The sequence below is a fragment of the Dermacentor albipictus genome, chromosome 4 (genome assembly GCF_038994185.2).
Source record: "Dermacentor albipictus isolate Rhodes 1998 colony chromosome 4, USDA_Dalb.pri_finalv2, whole genome shotgun sequence".
Lineage (NCBI taxonomy): Eukaryota > Metazoa > Arthropoda > Arachnida > Ixodida > Ixodidae > Dermacentor > Dermacentor albipictus.
In genome coordinates this window covers 1226537-1242387 of record NC_091824.1, presented here as the reverse complement: position 1 = coordinate 1242387, position 15851 = coordinate 1226537, and the positions used below count along the sequence as shown (strand labels likewise).

At 41.8% G+C, this 15851-nt stretch overlaps 1 protein-coding gene across 6 annotated transcripts in view; it reads right to left on the bottom strand.

Moving 5' to 3' along the window:
- The window catches only part of LOC135896277 (transmembrane protein 50A), a 251652-nt gene that overhangs the window by 102989 nt on the left and 132812 nt on the right, over window positions 1-15851 (bottom strand). For 4 of the 6 annotated variants that reach the window (XM_065424637.1, XM_065424635.1, XM_065424634.1 and 1 more), the window contains one exon: window positions 6491-6550. The exons of 1 other annotated variant lie outside the window; for it this stretch is intronic. In XM_065424637.1, the coding sequence (XP_065280709.1) occupies window positions 6491-6550 (60 nt within the window). Of the gene's footprint in view, window positions 1-4909; window positions 5026-6490; window positions 6551-15851 lie in introns of those variants that run through there. One more of the 6 variants, XM_065424636.1, reaches the window with a different exon arrangement.

Genomic DNA, 15851 nt, shown 5'->3' with positions numbered 1-15851 from the left:
TTACGGAAGTAATCACTAAAATTGGCGAAGTCATTCAAGAACCCGTAAATCCTGCCGATATCGAAGTCGTTCATCGAGTTCCTAGAGCTAAGAATCCCACTACAAACAATATTGTCGTGCAGTTCGCCAGTCGCAAGAAACGAGACCTGTTTCTTGAAAAGGCCTGCCCTATTAGACTTACAAGCAGTGCTCTTGGTTTTGATTCGCAAGCTCCGGTCTTCATCAATGAGCATTTGTGTGCATCTTTGAAACGCCTGCTAGGCCAAGCAACTGCTCGTAAGCACGAAGTAAACTGGAAGTATGTGTGGGTGCGCAATGGAAAGATCTTTGCCAGGCACTCTGATAATGCACCTTGCATTAAGATTCTGCGAAGCGAGGATCTTGCCAGAATGTCGGCGCATGCTTAAGATAATGTACCTTGCGGGCTGTTTTGTACCATTGTTATCATTATGTGACGTGAAGCTAACTGCGGCCGCTCTGATCTGTTCTTGTTTACGCGACCGAGAGTGTGTACTTGTATTTTGTGTAGCCATATACACCCCCAGTTATGAAGCCATCACGTTAATCCATGTCAGTTTTACATGTGAAGCACTCGCATGTTCCCTTGCCCTTTGTCTACAAATTATTACTTCTCTGCCACTCCCAGTGCTGTGTCTATTCTTTTCATCATGGCTGCTGTAAATTATTACGATCGGGTCATGCCATGTGACATTAGCAACAGTGCGAGCGCCAACAATTCTTTTTCCGCGGTGCATAATAATATTCGTTCAATGAAAAATAAGCACGATCAGATTGAAAGCTTTTTTTAGGTAACCTTGCATTGACGTCTGATTGTTTGTTATTCACCGAAACGTGGTGTGAGCATGAAGCAGACCTACTGAAATTAACCAGGGTGTCTACCAAGTTGACATTTCCAAATTCCCTGAGTTTTCCAGGTTTTCCCTGAGCACCTTTGCGAAATTCCCTCAATGAGCGAGAACTTTGTTTTATGTCAAGACAGGCCGACACCACGTTGCCCGATGCTGTCACTCTCTAGTAAGCATACTGAAACAAAAAAAAAGACTTAATCCAGTTTGAATAGTAAGGAGTAATATCTATTTTATTTAAAAAGAAAACAGAAGGAAGGTGTAAAATGCACAGAGAAAGAAATGGTAAAGCCCATTCCAAATTGAGTCGAACATTTTCAAATACGAATGAAAAGGAGATGCATACATAAGTAAATATTTTTTTAATATCAGCTATTTCCATCAACTGATAGCAAGCTCATCTGTATGAGGTCCTGAACTTTGTCACAACTAATTATTAAGGTTCTCTCTCAGCAGCTGGAAAGTCCACCTCAACTGTCCTGACATACTCTCAGCCCGTACACAACATCTCAGTGTTGGGTTTCACTGCTTAAACAATTTATTTTGGTTCGGATGAGGGTCACCTGTGTCTCAGCGTCAGCCAACACTTAGTTATTTTAGCTCAAGCTCCTTCAAAAAGGCGCCGGCAATTCCTTTCCCGTTAATTCCTCAGTGCGTCGGTCCTTTCTGTTCCCATCCTCCTTCTACCACGCTTTCACCACATGGATCATCTGAAGCATCCTCTTGGTCAGTTGTACAGTCAACATTTGATTTTTCGGATTTCCTCAGTGCGTCGGTCCTTTCTGTTCTCATCCTCCTTCTACCACGCTTTCACCACATGGATCATCTGAAGCATCCTCTTGGTCAGTTGTACAGTCAACATTTGATTTTTCGGATTTCCGAGGGTCCACAAAAAAAAAAAAACGAAAAAAAACGGGCAGTCTGAAAAAAATTAATGCATGTCTTTAACTGCCTTTAAGGGCTAAAATTACCACAGGCAAGTCTGAAAAAGCTCTGAAGGCCTGCCAGTACGCTTATTAGGCATATCAGGGCTTGTACTGTGACAGGAGACGGGGTGCACGCATGTGTAATTAAGGAATACATACTATGTCCCGTGACAATTGCCCCCTTCCCACGCTTGTTATGCTTCACCGCCTAACATTAGTGTACTGAGGCGAAGCTAACTTTCGGAGACTGGCATTATGCAACGCGCTGTGCTCTGCGAGTTTCAAAGCCAATCGCGAGGATTACAAAGGCGGAGTCGGTGCCATTGGTGATAGCGGCGAATTCTTTCAATGAAAAACACGGCACCGCACGGCAAGAAGCTTAATAGCGAACATGGAAGCAGCTAGGCCTAACGTTGCCGCGGTGGTGGTTACGGCTGCCAGCGGATCTGCCTGCGAGAGTGCCGGTTCGAGGCGGCGAGATAATCACAATAGCGGCGGTGGCGGCTTTGATTAATGCCATTTCAGACCTGCAGTCAGGCCAGTATACATTGACTATATGGAGTGCGTGGTGGTGCCGCAAAACCGTGCAAATTATCGGGCATGTCCGAAAAATCGGGCGTCTAGAAAATCGGTCGTTAACTACTCTGGCAATACATCGTGCCGATGACACGGCGTCAATGACGATTCGTTGCGATTCCTCTGTTACTGGAGCCAGCATTAACACGACTTTCGTTCCCTTTCAATAAAGTTACAGCTAATTTTCCCTGATGGAAGCACAAATTCCCTGAGTTTTCCCTGAGTTTTTCCAGACTGTTCAAATTCCCTGAGAATTCCCGGTTTTCCCGGTTTTCCCGGTTGGTAGACACCCTGTTAACATTGTACGCCACCTCTTTCCTAAATAGGCCTTCCCACGGAGGAGGAGTAGCTATTTATGTTAGGTCTGCTTTAAAGTGTAGCATCATTCCCCAATTTACAGTTATAACCAATGACTATGAAGCTCTCGTGCTACAACACAGCACTTACACTCTTTCTGTAATTTACAGGCCCCCTGGTGGAAACTGTAACACCTTTTTCAAATTTTTGAGTGCTCTTCTTATTTACTGTCAACAAAATAATTACACCCTATTGCTCGGCGGCGACTTTAATATTAATCTAAACGAAGTGAATGCTGATTCAGTAGAATTTCTTACGGCCATTGAATCCAATGGGTTCACCAACACCATCACATCTCCAACGAAAATCACGGTCTCTTTCTCAAGCATTATTGACTTGTTTATTGTTAATATAGATATCATGGTAAAATCTTCAGGTACACTGTCTTGTGATCTAAGCAATCATTGTCCTATTTTTATAACAATAGTAAAGCATCAACCTACACCTGTTCGAAGCAGACCGGTAACCTTTCAGGCAATTACTGATAGCAAACTACAGTCATTCAGGCGACTGATAAGTGAGACACCATGGACACAATGTCTCAACTATCGTTCAGTGGATGAGGCTTATAATGCGTTCATTGATAAATTTAAAGTGCTTTATGACTTTAGTTTCCCATTAAAAACGAGACAATCACCCCCAAAAAATTAAGCAACCATGGGTTTCACCTAGCCTTTTCAGAATGATTAAAAGAAAAAATCGCCTGTACCACTGTTTCTTGGTAACCAGAAATCCTAATGATTACGTTGTGTTTAAACAGTTTAGGAATAAATTAAATAATGACTTGCGCGAAAGCCAAGCGTGACTATTACTCAGTAATTTTCGCTGGAAGCAAGAATAATTCAAAGCTAATTTGGCGTGCAATAAATGAGGTAAATAACCATAGAAATGTATCAAATGACATTGGCGAATTGATTATCGATGGGTCACCAAAATCAGGCGTACTATTAGCCGATTGCTTTAGCAACTTCTTCACCGAGCAAGCAACAGCAAAATATAACGTAGATGCGTGTTCTGTTATTTCAAATGAAACAACCAGCTCAGTATTTCTTAGCCCAACAGATCCATCAGAAATATTTACCGTTCTCATGTCCTTAAGAAATAATTCCAGCTCTGATGTAGAAGGCCTCACAATTAAACCAGTAAAGTTTGTTGCTGACTTTCTTGCACTACCTTTGTGTCATATTATTAACCTTTCACTCGAGTCGTGTGTTTTCCCTGCAAGAATGAAACTGGCTAAGGTTACAGTCATTTTCAAGTCAGGCTCCAAAAACGTCATGAGTAATTATCGCCCCATCTCTATTCTTCCTCTTTTTTCGAAAGTGCTAGAAAAAATTCTGCTCAAACGTTTGCAGAACTTCTTTGATGCTAATCAGTTAATATCACACTCTCAATTCGGCTTCCGCAAAGGTTTTTCTACAGAATCAGCTTTATTAGTCCAAAAAGAAATTATTTTACAGAATATTAAAAACAAACTCTTAACATGATTTTGGCTGCTAGCGCGAAGTGAAACACGGACACAGAAAGGAGCAGACAGGACGAGCGCAACCTAAGAGTTTTGCAAACTCTTAACACTAGGAATCTTTGTGGATTTCAGTAAGGCTTTCGATTGTCTAGACCATAATATTTTCTTAGATAAGTTAAACAAGTACGGCGTTAGGGGAAGGACACTTCAAATTTTCAGTTCATATCTTAAAGACCGTGAACAAATAGTGAACACAGACGGTTTTTGTTCATCCAAATGTTATCTGAAATGTGGCGTCCCTCAGGGCAGCATATTAGGACCTTTTCTTTTCAATGTCTACATAAACGATGTGATAACAACTTCGACAGTAGCTGATTTTGTAATTTATGCCGATGACGCTTCCCTATTTATCTCTGGTCTTTCGGCTACAGAAATCATTTCAAAAGCAAACAATGCCCTAAACAGCCTTTTAAATTGGTCTAAATTAAACAATCTCAAAATAAATACAACTAAGTCAAAAGCTGTTATTTTCCGCGCTATAAATCGTCACATAGGGACTAACTTAACCATTAACCTAGGCAATAATATTATTGAGGTCGTTAGCCACCATAAAACACTGGGTGTTGTATTTGATAAGCACCTTCGATGGACTGAGCACACTAATTACGTATCCCTAAGTTTATCTAAAGCTGTTGGAGCACTTTCCCGGTGTCATGGCATTCTTCCAGTGCACATTAAAAAACAGATATATGTTTCATTATTTCAATCACACATTGCATATTGTCATCTTGTTTGGGGCACGGCATCACCGACTCACATGAATAGAATTGTGAGCCTGCAAAAGAAAGCGATTCGCGTCATTGCAGACGAAGAGTACTGCGCACACTCCAAACCGCTTTTTATTCGGTTAAAAATTCTGCCCATCAGTGTTATGCTACCACGCATTATTGTTTCTTTATTCACCGCTAAAACCACCTTTCGTACTAACTTCCTTATCAGAATATCAGCGCTCAAGGAACGTGTACCGGCAGCAAACACTCGACAATTAGAAAAGTGGTGTCTTCCCAAAACTCGAACGAATTACGGTCAACAAATGTTAAAGTATATAATACCTTACACCCTGAACAATAACACAACCTTAATTTATGGCCCCGCAATAAATAAACGTGCTTTAATTGAATACTTTTTAAACCGTATAGCTTAATCGGCAACAGATTTATATCATGCAGTTTACATTCGGCATTGTGCGTTCTTTTGTGACGACTAGTGTGGAATGATTTTGCAGACATTGTCCAATCTCACTTTTTTTTTTTCTTGCTCCCCGTTTTTATAATAGTCATTTTTCATAAAATATTTAACTTGAAGTTATACATGTGTGCACTTGAATGGTGTGTGTATATATGCCATGCACGCGTGTATATGTAGATGTATATGTAGATGTATATGTAGGTGTACATATATGTATATATATAGGGGCGTATGCGCGCCACTTCTACGGGTTTTTGCATGTGTACGTGTGAATATAACATGTCAGTGTACAATATTGGTTTGTTATTGGTGTATGTATATGTAAATATTTTTCTTTCTCGTTCTTCACAGCTTGATGCGAACAGTTTCTTTCATTTCTTTAAGTCTTTTTTGTTTCTCAAGTTGCTTTTTTTTTCTTCTAGTACGACATACACTACTGTTTTGCTGCTGTTGCCACTGCCTGTAGGGCCTCAGGCCTCGTCAAGCTGCTCCCTGAGCAGCTTTTTGTCTGGGGTCCATTTTTCCTTTCCTTGAGGAAAATAAAACTGATTCTGATTCTGAAGTGTCACATCTACTTCTTCAATGGATAGTGAAAAGTGTTTTTTGCATGGCTTGCTATAATTTGTGGTTGTGACAACGTGATTACATGCTTCGCGCATGTGCGAATAAAGACATATATTGATGAGCGATGAAGACAAAAGATAGTTGGAAGCAAGCGCTTATCCATGTCCTTTACTACGTCCTTGCCTTGAATTCTGCACAGTCCATTTATTTCCTCGAAGTGTGAACCAACCTACTAACAACAAGTTTCATTGAATCATGTTTACTGATCTACAGGTTCACAATGTCAAGTTGCTCTGAACTTGCAGCGGCCTCGAAAATATCAACTATGCATTTATTTTTCTACATTTATAGTGCTCATTTTATTTTGACCGCTTGCCTGGCAACTTTTCATCGAACATCAAACTACTAAATTACTGATTATGAAAACATCGCAAGCACAGATGAGCACACATCATGCTGGCGCAGGAACCAACTGCATAAGTACTTACTGACTGGCACAACATGGGCCAGCTTTGGGTCATCAAAAAAGTTTTCATCTCTCAGACGACCTGAAACGGGCCGTGAAGAAGGTTAAGGTTTGCGTTATCTCGTTGTGGTGCATTACCACACTCAGAAAGTTGTTGCACAAGTCAGCCTTGGCATAACAAAGCAGAATAAATTAAGGTATGAGACCACATTTTGGCAAAAAGCTTTGGAAAGAAAAACGTAAATTAGCAGCAAAATTTTTTAGAACACTAACATACTGTGTGGCCTACAAGCTGCAGCAATGGTCCCAAACTAATTTAGTCAGATATCTTAAAACACTTTCTTCTGAATGGCAGCCACATAAAAAGTAATTCTATACAGTGCAGTCCACTTATAATGATACCACATATACCAATATATAGGTTATAACGATCAGTCGATTTGAGAGTACCAACTTCTGCATTAGGGCTATGAGAAAAAGACCCATACATAATTATACGTTATTCACTGCATATCGGATATAACGATCAAAATTCTGCCTTTTGGGCAGCATTTGTGCATTTGAAATTTTTGTTGGTAAGTTCCTCTTAACCGAGACCGGGCGAAAAGTTTGCCTGCGCGAGTTCGTATCTGCCACCATTACCGCGCAGCGTGTCCCGCCAGTGCGCTGATTGCGAAAGCCACGAAGAGCATCGCAAGTTGGTCCAGCGTCCCACAAGATGGCGCCAGCTGCTTAGTGTCGCTAGTGTCCCTGTATACGCTCCCGCAGGGAGCAGAGCTGCGCATAGGTCCGCCAGCATGTTCCAGCTATGCAGTGAAGCCACCCCTCGTGCACGCAGGCGGCAAATGCCACGCGGTGTTCCATTTACTTTTATTGTCTGCTAATCGTGAGCTACGTGCACCAATTGTTTGCAAGCGCTGAGAAAGATGACATTTTCTGATGCAGTCTACGCTCGAACCATTGGCGCAGCCAGAGTGGGGTAGGGTCGAAACCGCCCCAAATTTTGTTTGTATGCACATCTATACACGCACATATACAAGAACACGCACGAACATATATACAGAAGGTAGGACCCCCCTTGATCCCCTGAAATCAAATCATAACTACGCTTGTCGCTAGAACACCTCAAAAGTTCACATACAAACGCGCTGTACCTTGCAGCAATAAGTGGAGCAATGTTTCCAGCAGTTTTCTCACCAAAGCTGGAAGGCAAGAATTGCTTTAAGGAGTGTTTAAGGAAAACTTCATACACGTAAAATGGACAATTATGTGAGTGCATTTTGGCTGCCGAAACCAGCCGATTACTGAACGCTGCCAAGAGAGTTATCGTCCCTGCAGTTATTTTAGTGACCTTTAAAAGAGCATCATTTATAACCATCGTTCACTGCAGCAGATACATCGATTTAAACGCATTTCATATGTTCACATGCGCACATTTTATGCAAAGCTTACTTTTATGATTCAATCATACCGCAGACTAACCAGCTGCTTTGTAGCAGCAAATCTTCAAGTGGAAAAAGATTCAAAATGGACGAGCTTCTAGATCAAATTTACTTCATACAAGGGAATGGATGACCAATGGCTGCTGGCAGTAGGGTAAGAGTGCTGGTTCTTGGAGCCTTGGGGGGCAGAATTCAAAGCAACTGGAAAGGCAACAAGCTATTGAGAGTAACAACAGTTTAATTTTATTCTACTAATCACATCAGGATGGCAAACTTGCAAAGTAATTGTTCATACATTGCAGACTGTAATATGACAACACTTCTTTCTTGATTTCTACTGAGGTCAATTTACTATAACACAGCGCTTATTAAGCACACAGACGGAATTATATATTCCTCATGTCGACTAACGCCAATCGAACAAGCAAGATGTGGTGAGCGGTAAATGTTGAAGCTATCACAGCTGTCTCATAAGCGGGAGCGCGCGAGGTTTTCACTTACCAGAAAACAATGAACACTAGTACATCATTCAACGCTACATAGAAAATAGAACGTCAAATAGAACGTCATAGAACGTCAGCAACAACAACAACAAAAAATAAAGAGGAGAGAAACACCAGGGCACAGCGGGCAAATTGTATCCGCTAGTACAGGGTCCTCAATATTCGGCTGCACGTGTAAAAAAAAAAAAAATACGCGCTCATCGCTGCACTGTTCTCGCTCAAATTTTGCAGAACAGTGCATTTTGCTGCATCTTGCCGTCGACTGTTTAGTATAACACTTGGCACGATCAGTCGGCTCTTTTTTAAGAGAAAAATGAGAATCTGTTTGTTCCTATGAGAAAAATAGCGTCTGCAAAGCCAGCCCTGGCAAAAACTTGCATCGCCGCCTGCCGGCAGCAGCAGGAAGGAGCTGCTGCCGCGTAAGCAGCCAATTTCAAGATTCATAATGCAGAAAATGGGTAAGGTGTGAAAATACGGACACAAGAGAAGTGGACAACACGAACACCGACTATCAACTGAAGGAAGCACTGAGGTGAAAAAGAAAGAAGAAATAAGACACAAAACTTATCTGCGCATGCTCTGGAATGGTAGCACCACATGTCAATTGGGTACACATGCCTGTCTACGTGAGAGATTACTGTTAAGGATTACTGTTATGTAAGGTAATCGAAGGCTGACTCATGCACGTACTTCCACCGAGGTCGAGGCATGCCTCAACCATGCCTCGACCAATTTTTCCAGTATCTTACGGAGGCTACGAAAGGGAAATTTATGCCGCCTAGCTTTGCAGTTACCACCTGTGCTCATTGTTTAATTTCTTTGACCACTCCTCCTCTAATTTCACTATTCAAACGTAAAGCATTCACAAATCTTTGGTTTCCTTTTATATTTGTAAATTTTCTCATTTGGCACCAATACAAGGCACTTTGTGTTTGCCAAAATGGAAGCAAGAGCGCTGACCACATCGCAGAAGCAGACAAGAGCGAACAGGTTACAACTAGCACCACACTGCTCCTAAGCTCGGTGCCTAGCGGCAAAGGGTAAGAACTAGACCAGGTGTGCTGAAGAAGGGAGATCTGTGCAGGTCTGGAGTTCAGTAGGTCGTGGTTATGTGCAACTCTGCTCCCTGTGGGAGCATATACAGGAACACTACGCGTCACCGGCGAGCGTTCAGAAAAAAAGAAAGAAAAGTGCGAAGCCATCTGCACCTGCACTTCCTTTCCACAATCTCCCTCAGAAAGCTTGGGAATGTGCCATGGAAGCAGCGGTTAGTGCGCTGACAAAGCGCGAAGCTGTGTTGCTTGTGGAGAAGCTGCAAATTTCGCAAGACTTAAATTATGAGCGCGCACAGTCGGCGATATCGACGATTCTGAAAACCGTGAGCGCTGCTATGATCGTGAAGGCTAGAAGCAGTGATCAACAAAAACGACGGACTTTGTGCGCCAGGGTGAAACCCCCTATGTGTGAGACCAACACGGTAGCAGCCGCTGACCTTAGCGAACTCTGGGAGCGCGTCACTACTGGCGATAAAATAGGCGGTGCTTCGAGGAAGTTGCTGAGTGCAGATAGTGCTGCCTCGTTCTGCGGAGAATCTCCAACGGAGCGATCATTGACGCGGCACAAATGGTGGCGTGGTTCGACAGAGGCGACGACCGCAGAAGCAGTGATTTCATTTCATTTCATTTATTTTTCCCTTAAAGGCCCGAAGGCATTACATAAGGGGGGAGCAGAATCAAGGTAAAAGAGAAAGAAATCTTTTTTTGACAAAAGAGAACAATAACAAAAAAAAGAGAGTATGTAACAGTAAAATGTTCTTGTCACGCGTATACAATGCAAAGTAAAATTCACGGGATTGAAACAAGAGAAAAAAAGAAAAAATATAGATATATATATGAAACACTCAATTGATACACGAGAAAAATACAGTGAGAAAGGCATCACAAGGGAAACAAGCAAAAATAGAAAATAATCTGCTGTTGAAAGTGCCAAATTGAATATGACAGGAACCTTCTTTTGCCCTCATGAAAAATGGTCATTTAGTTTATCCCGGAATGATTTGCTGTTAGAGCACGATACGATGGTATTTGGCAGGCCATTCCATAGTGCTATCGCGTCCGGAAAAAATGATGACCTTGAAGCTAAGGTGCGACAGTTGATGCGTGCGATGCTATGGTCATGGCTTAGGCGGCTAGACGTCCTGTGCGGGGGTTGCAGCTTTTCGTGTCTCGTGCGTGGGTGATAGTAGAAGTGATGAAGAAGACAGAGGCGAGATATAATGCGGCGTGACTCGAGTGATGGGATGGCGAGGGAGTGTTTCAATGCGGTAATACTGGTTTTTCTTGAATAGCATGATGATATAAATCGGACGGCGCGATTCTGCACGGCTTCAAGGTCAGCGGCGAGGTACGCTTGTGATGGGTGCCAAATGGATGAGGCATATTCTAGTTTTGGGCGAATGAATGTTATATATGCTAGTTTTTTTATGTCGGGGGACGCGGCCTTCAAGTTACGGCGCAGGTATCCGAGTGTGCGAGAGGCTGTAGCGCAGATGTTTTGAACGTGAGTTACCCATGATAGCGATGGTGTTAGATGGAGGCCAAGATATCTGTAGGATAATGCGGAATCAATGGAAAATGAGCCAATACTGTATTGGTGCAGATTCACGGTGCGTTTTCTGGTGAAAGACATGGATTTGCATTTGTTAACGTTTAAGGAGAGGAGGGATTTATCGCACCAAGAGGAGACAGTGTCAAGATCGGACTGAAGAAGAGATGAATCACTGGTTGCCCTAATCACTCTGTATATGACGCAATCATCGGCAAAAAGCCGTAATTCCGATTTTATATTGCAAGGGAGGTCATTAATGTAAATTAGGAATAGTAGTGGTGACAGGCCGGCGCCCTGAGGGACTCCCGATGTTACATTGGAAAGAGGAGAGTGGCTATCATTTGTAGAAGTGAACTGCTTGCGTCCTGAAAGAAAATTTTCGATCCAACGGATTAGGTTGACGGGTATTCCTAGTGATGAAAGTTTTTGTAGTAAATGATTGTGTGGGACCCGATCAAATGCTTTGGAGTAATCGAGGAATATAGCATCTATTTGGAGGTTGGCATCCATGGATTCGAGCAAATCGTGTATGAACTCTGCAAGCTGGGTTTCACATGAAAGGTGTTTCCTAAAACCATGCTGGTGCGAATAAAAAAAGTTGTTAGATTCAAGATGTGTCATTAGGTTTGTGGATATAATGTGTTTGAGTAATTTTGATGGCACACTGGTTAGGTAAATAGGACGGTAATTAGAGGCTAATTTGCGGTCACCGGATTTGAAAACTGGGATGATCTGGGCAATTTTCCAATCATCCGGAACTTCCTCGGATTGTAAAGACTGGGTAAAGATCAATTGTAGTATCTGAGCCGAAGTCGTTGATGTGTTTTTTAGTAGTTTACTATTGATATGATCACAACCTGCTGACGAAGACAGTTTTAGAGAAGCAATAAGGTTGCTGATACCGTTAGTATCAACCTGGATCATAGGCATCGCCACTGATGAGGATTCTGGTGAAGTTATGGCGGTAGAGTTGCTTACAGGAGAGAACACCGAGACGAAATAGTGGTTCAAAACGCTGGCACACTGATCTGGTTCGACTGGTTCTCCATTAGTTCCCATAAGCGCTATTTGGTTCGGGCAAGACCTAGGGGATAGAATGCGCCAGAATTTGTTGGGATTCAACTGTAGGATTCTATGTAGATCGATGGAAAAGAATTTATTTTTTGCAGCAGCTAAGTTTTCAATGTACGTTTTTGTACATTGATGATATCGGTCCCATGTAGTAGGGGAGTTAGATTTGTTTGCTGATCGATAAAGGCGCTTTTTCTTGTTTAGGAGACATTTCAGGCTTACGGTAAACCACTCATTGCTATTTATTTATTCAAAATACCTTACAGGCCCGAAGAATGGGCATTGGGTAAGGGGGGAAAAATTGACACAGTATAAAGAGCAATCAATTATGCAAAATTATACAATTATACAATGCTTTGTTAATAAAAACACAACGAAGGGTCAAGTTTACACCAAGTAAATAATTCTAAAAAAGAAAAAAAAAAGCATACAAGAAGCAACACAGACAAGTTTTTTTTTCTTTTTTTTAAAGTAAGAAATGAATGTTTATGTTGTGACGGAATTTTTCTTTGTTAGCTTCAGCTACCAGGATATCGGGAAGGTCGTTCCACAAGCGGATGACACGTGGAAGCGCAGATGAGTTAAAAGCGTCTGTTTTGCCGTAGATGCGCGTGAAAGAAAGATGATTATGCAATCTTCGTGAGGTGAAGGGAGAAACTGGCAAAGCTATTGGTGATGGCCTCGGTCCGTGAACGTACCTGTGAAACAGCAATATAAGTGCTACATCACGACGAGTGGTCAAAGAAGGAATTGATAGATTGTTTTTAATTTGCGTTATACTTTCGTTCCAGTTGTAATTTTGTGAAATAAATCTAGCGGCTCTATTCTGAACTGATTCTAGCATAGTGGTTAAATAAATGTAATGAGGGGACCATACTGAAGAAGCAAATTCAAGTTTAGGGCGAACAAATGTAAGGTAGGCTAATTTGCGGATATTTGTCGGCGTCTTACGGAAGTTACGGCGTAAATATCCCAAGGATCGGGAGGCATTTCCGCAGATATTGTTTATATGTGTAGTCCAGGAAAGGTTTGTTGTCAGGGTTACGCCTAGGTATTTGTAAGAAGTAACTACAGACACAGCTATGATCGGACCTAATATTTGTTTTTGGAATGTATTTGTTTCTGAGGTTTATCATTGCCGTTTTGTATAATTCCCAGTTATGGTGAACTGTTCTGGATAGATAAGACTCACGGAAATGCTCATAAAACCGTGTAAGTTCCGCGTTGATGGCATCGAGGTTCGCTTTATTGTAATTGAAGATTATCTTTTCGGCGGTTGATCTAACTTTCAGCAGTAATGGTATGGAAATGAGTAGAAGTGCATGGTCACTTAGTCCAGGAAGAGCCGTTACACCCTTAATGTCTTCAGGACTGCACGTCAGCAAGAGATCAAGGGTGTTATTCCCTCTCGTTGGAAGTGTTATGGCTTGATGGAGACTGAAATCAAGGGTTAGATGACGAGATTGAAAGTGGCCCACCTTTGACACCGGCCCTAATGCTCACGTAAAGTGCACTGTCGTCGATATAGTCGCTCACTGATTTCATGCATGCTAAATTATAGCTGTCAGTGTTCGCACAGCCGCTGGACGCGGTACACACCGCGGTTGTGAACCTGAAACTTCCGCGAAAGCAAGTGCAAATTTCTATTTCAGCATGCCTAACGCTTGACACACTGCTTAGAGGTGTAAATTAACGTTTCATTTTTCTGATCCTAATTTCTACAATGGCAATTTTTTATCGTTAAGTGGCAAATTTGGTGTCAGGTATGTTCGGCAGATTGTGTTCGGCAGCTTTTTTTTTTACTTTTTTATGGCAGTCCAGGTATAGCATTGATCAGTTATAAAGATCGGATTTTTCGTTCTTGATATCGTTATAAGTGGACTGCATCGTACAAGCATGCAAGGTCAAGGACAAAATGGACAAAGAGAGAATAGACTAATTACACTGTTCAAGCTTTACAGAAGTCATGTCAAAGACTCGTTTCCTGCTAAGGCTTAGCTTCTCATTTTCACTATTAAGAATGACAAGTACTGGAGTAATGATAGCAACTGAATGTACTGAAAATGACTCAATACTGCTTGCGTCATGACAGGAATACTTCTAGCTCTTTTCTGCATCCATTTGTTGATGCCAGAGAATGCAATCGTATTTTGGCATTGGTTGAATCGCATAGCTGATGAGTTCATGTAGGGGTGTTGTGTAGTCCACATAATGCACAGCAACAAAGGGGAACCACTTAAGCGATGATGCTACCAGGAGGGCTTTGCAAGTAATCAATGTGCTCAGATTGGAAAGTGTGAAAGCATTTACAAACTAAAATGCTGTACAAGCACGACTAAAATTATTATAATTAGCATAAAATAAACAAAACAAGCTCTTATGATACACTAAATCAAGCTGCATCCATGCTTCAAATCACAGATTGCTTGCCTGATGTTTTAAGTGCAAAAAGCAGGCATGCACTCATTCTGTTCATATGTTACCAATGCACCAGCTGATCTCAGATATACCAAACTTCAAGGGGATTGCAAAATAGTTCTATATTTTGATAATTCAAAATATAAAACATGCCTATCTGAAGTTTATCTGAAATATCTGCATGTCTTGAACAGTTGCACGAGATTGAGAAAAGCGGGAAGTTACTTATTCGCTTCTCCAAGGTTGTGTCGATTGCACAAAAGTTAAATTATTTTTTGTTCACGAACATAGCAAGTCACTTACATTGCAGAATGGATGTACAGTAAAACCTCGTTATAATGAAACGGGACAAAATGAACTAATGGATATAACAGAGCAATCATGATTCCCCTTGAAATTCCAATATATGCCTATGCCTTGAAAACCTCGTTTTAATTAAGCTTAAATTTCCTCGCAGTGGATATAACGAACCATTTTTTTAGAGTGCAGCTCTTCGGCACCCGTTCCTGCGTTTCACTGCGCTGTCATGCATTGCCATTACCGGCTCCATAGCCGGGGCCAGTGCGCTGCTATAGCTGCGCACCCTCGTGGCGTCATCTCTTACACAAGGCGCGAGCCTTGCTCTTCTCGAAAGGTATCTCTATAGCGCAACAAAACAAAGACACAAGAAGAAACGAAGACACTTGTCTTCGTCTTCCTTTTTTCTTGTCTTTGTTTTGTTGCACTATATGGATACCTTTCAATAATGACCAACCAACAAGCCCACATTGCCACTCTTGCTCTATTTGCTCCTCCTCCAATGCCACCCACATGCGGCGCCAATCAGAGCACCGTCTTAGTGGCGGCTTATCTCGATGACGTGTTGCTGCCCAAGCCGAAACACATAGCCGCCACTGTTCGCCACTGCGTGTACCCCTTCCTCCACTCCTCTCCTGCACCATGGTGACGACCGTGTGAGAGTACGCAGGAATTGGAATTGGAATTGAATTAGGAATTGTCACCAAGTTGACAATTCCCAATTCCCCGAGTTTTCCAGGTTTTCCCTGAGTGCCATTGCAATATTCCCTGAGTGACTTAGAACTTTGTTTTATGTCAAGACGGGCTCCCTACATCATGTCGCCCAATGGTGTCACTCTCTAGTAAGCATGTTAAAAAATTAAAACAACGTAATCCAGTTTGAATAGTAAGGGGTAGTGATTATTTTATTCAAAAAGAAAACAGAAGGGAGAGGTTAGTAAAACGCACAGCGAAAAAAATATCTTCGAAATAAATAATAAAACCCATTGCAAATCGAGTCAAACATTTTCAAATACGAAAAAAAAAGATGCATACAGAATATTTT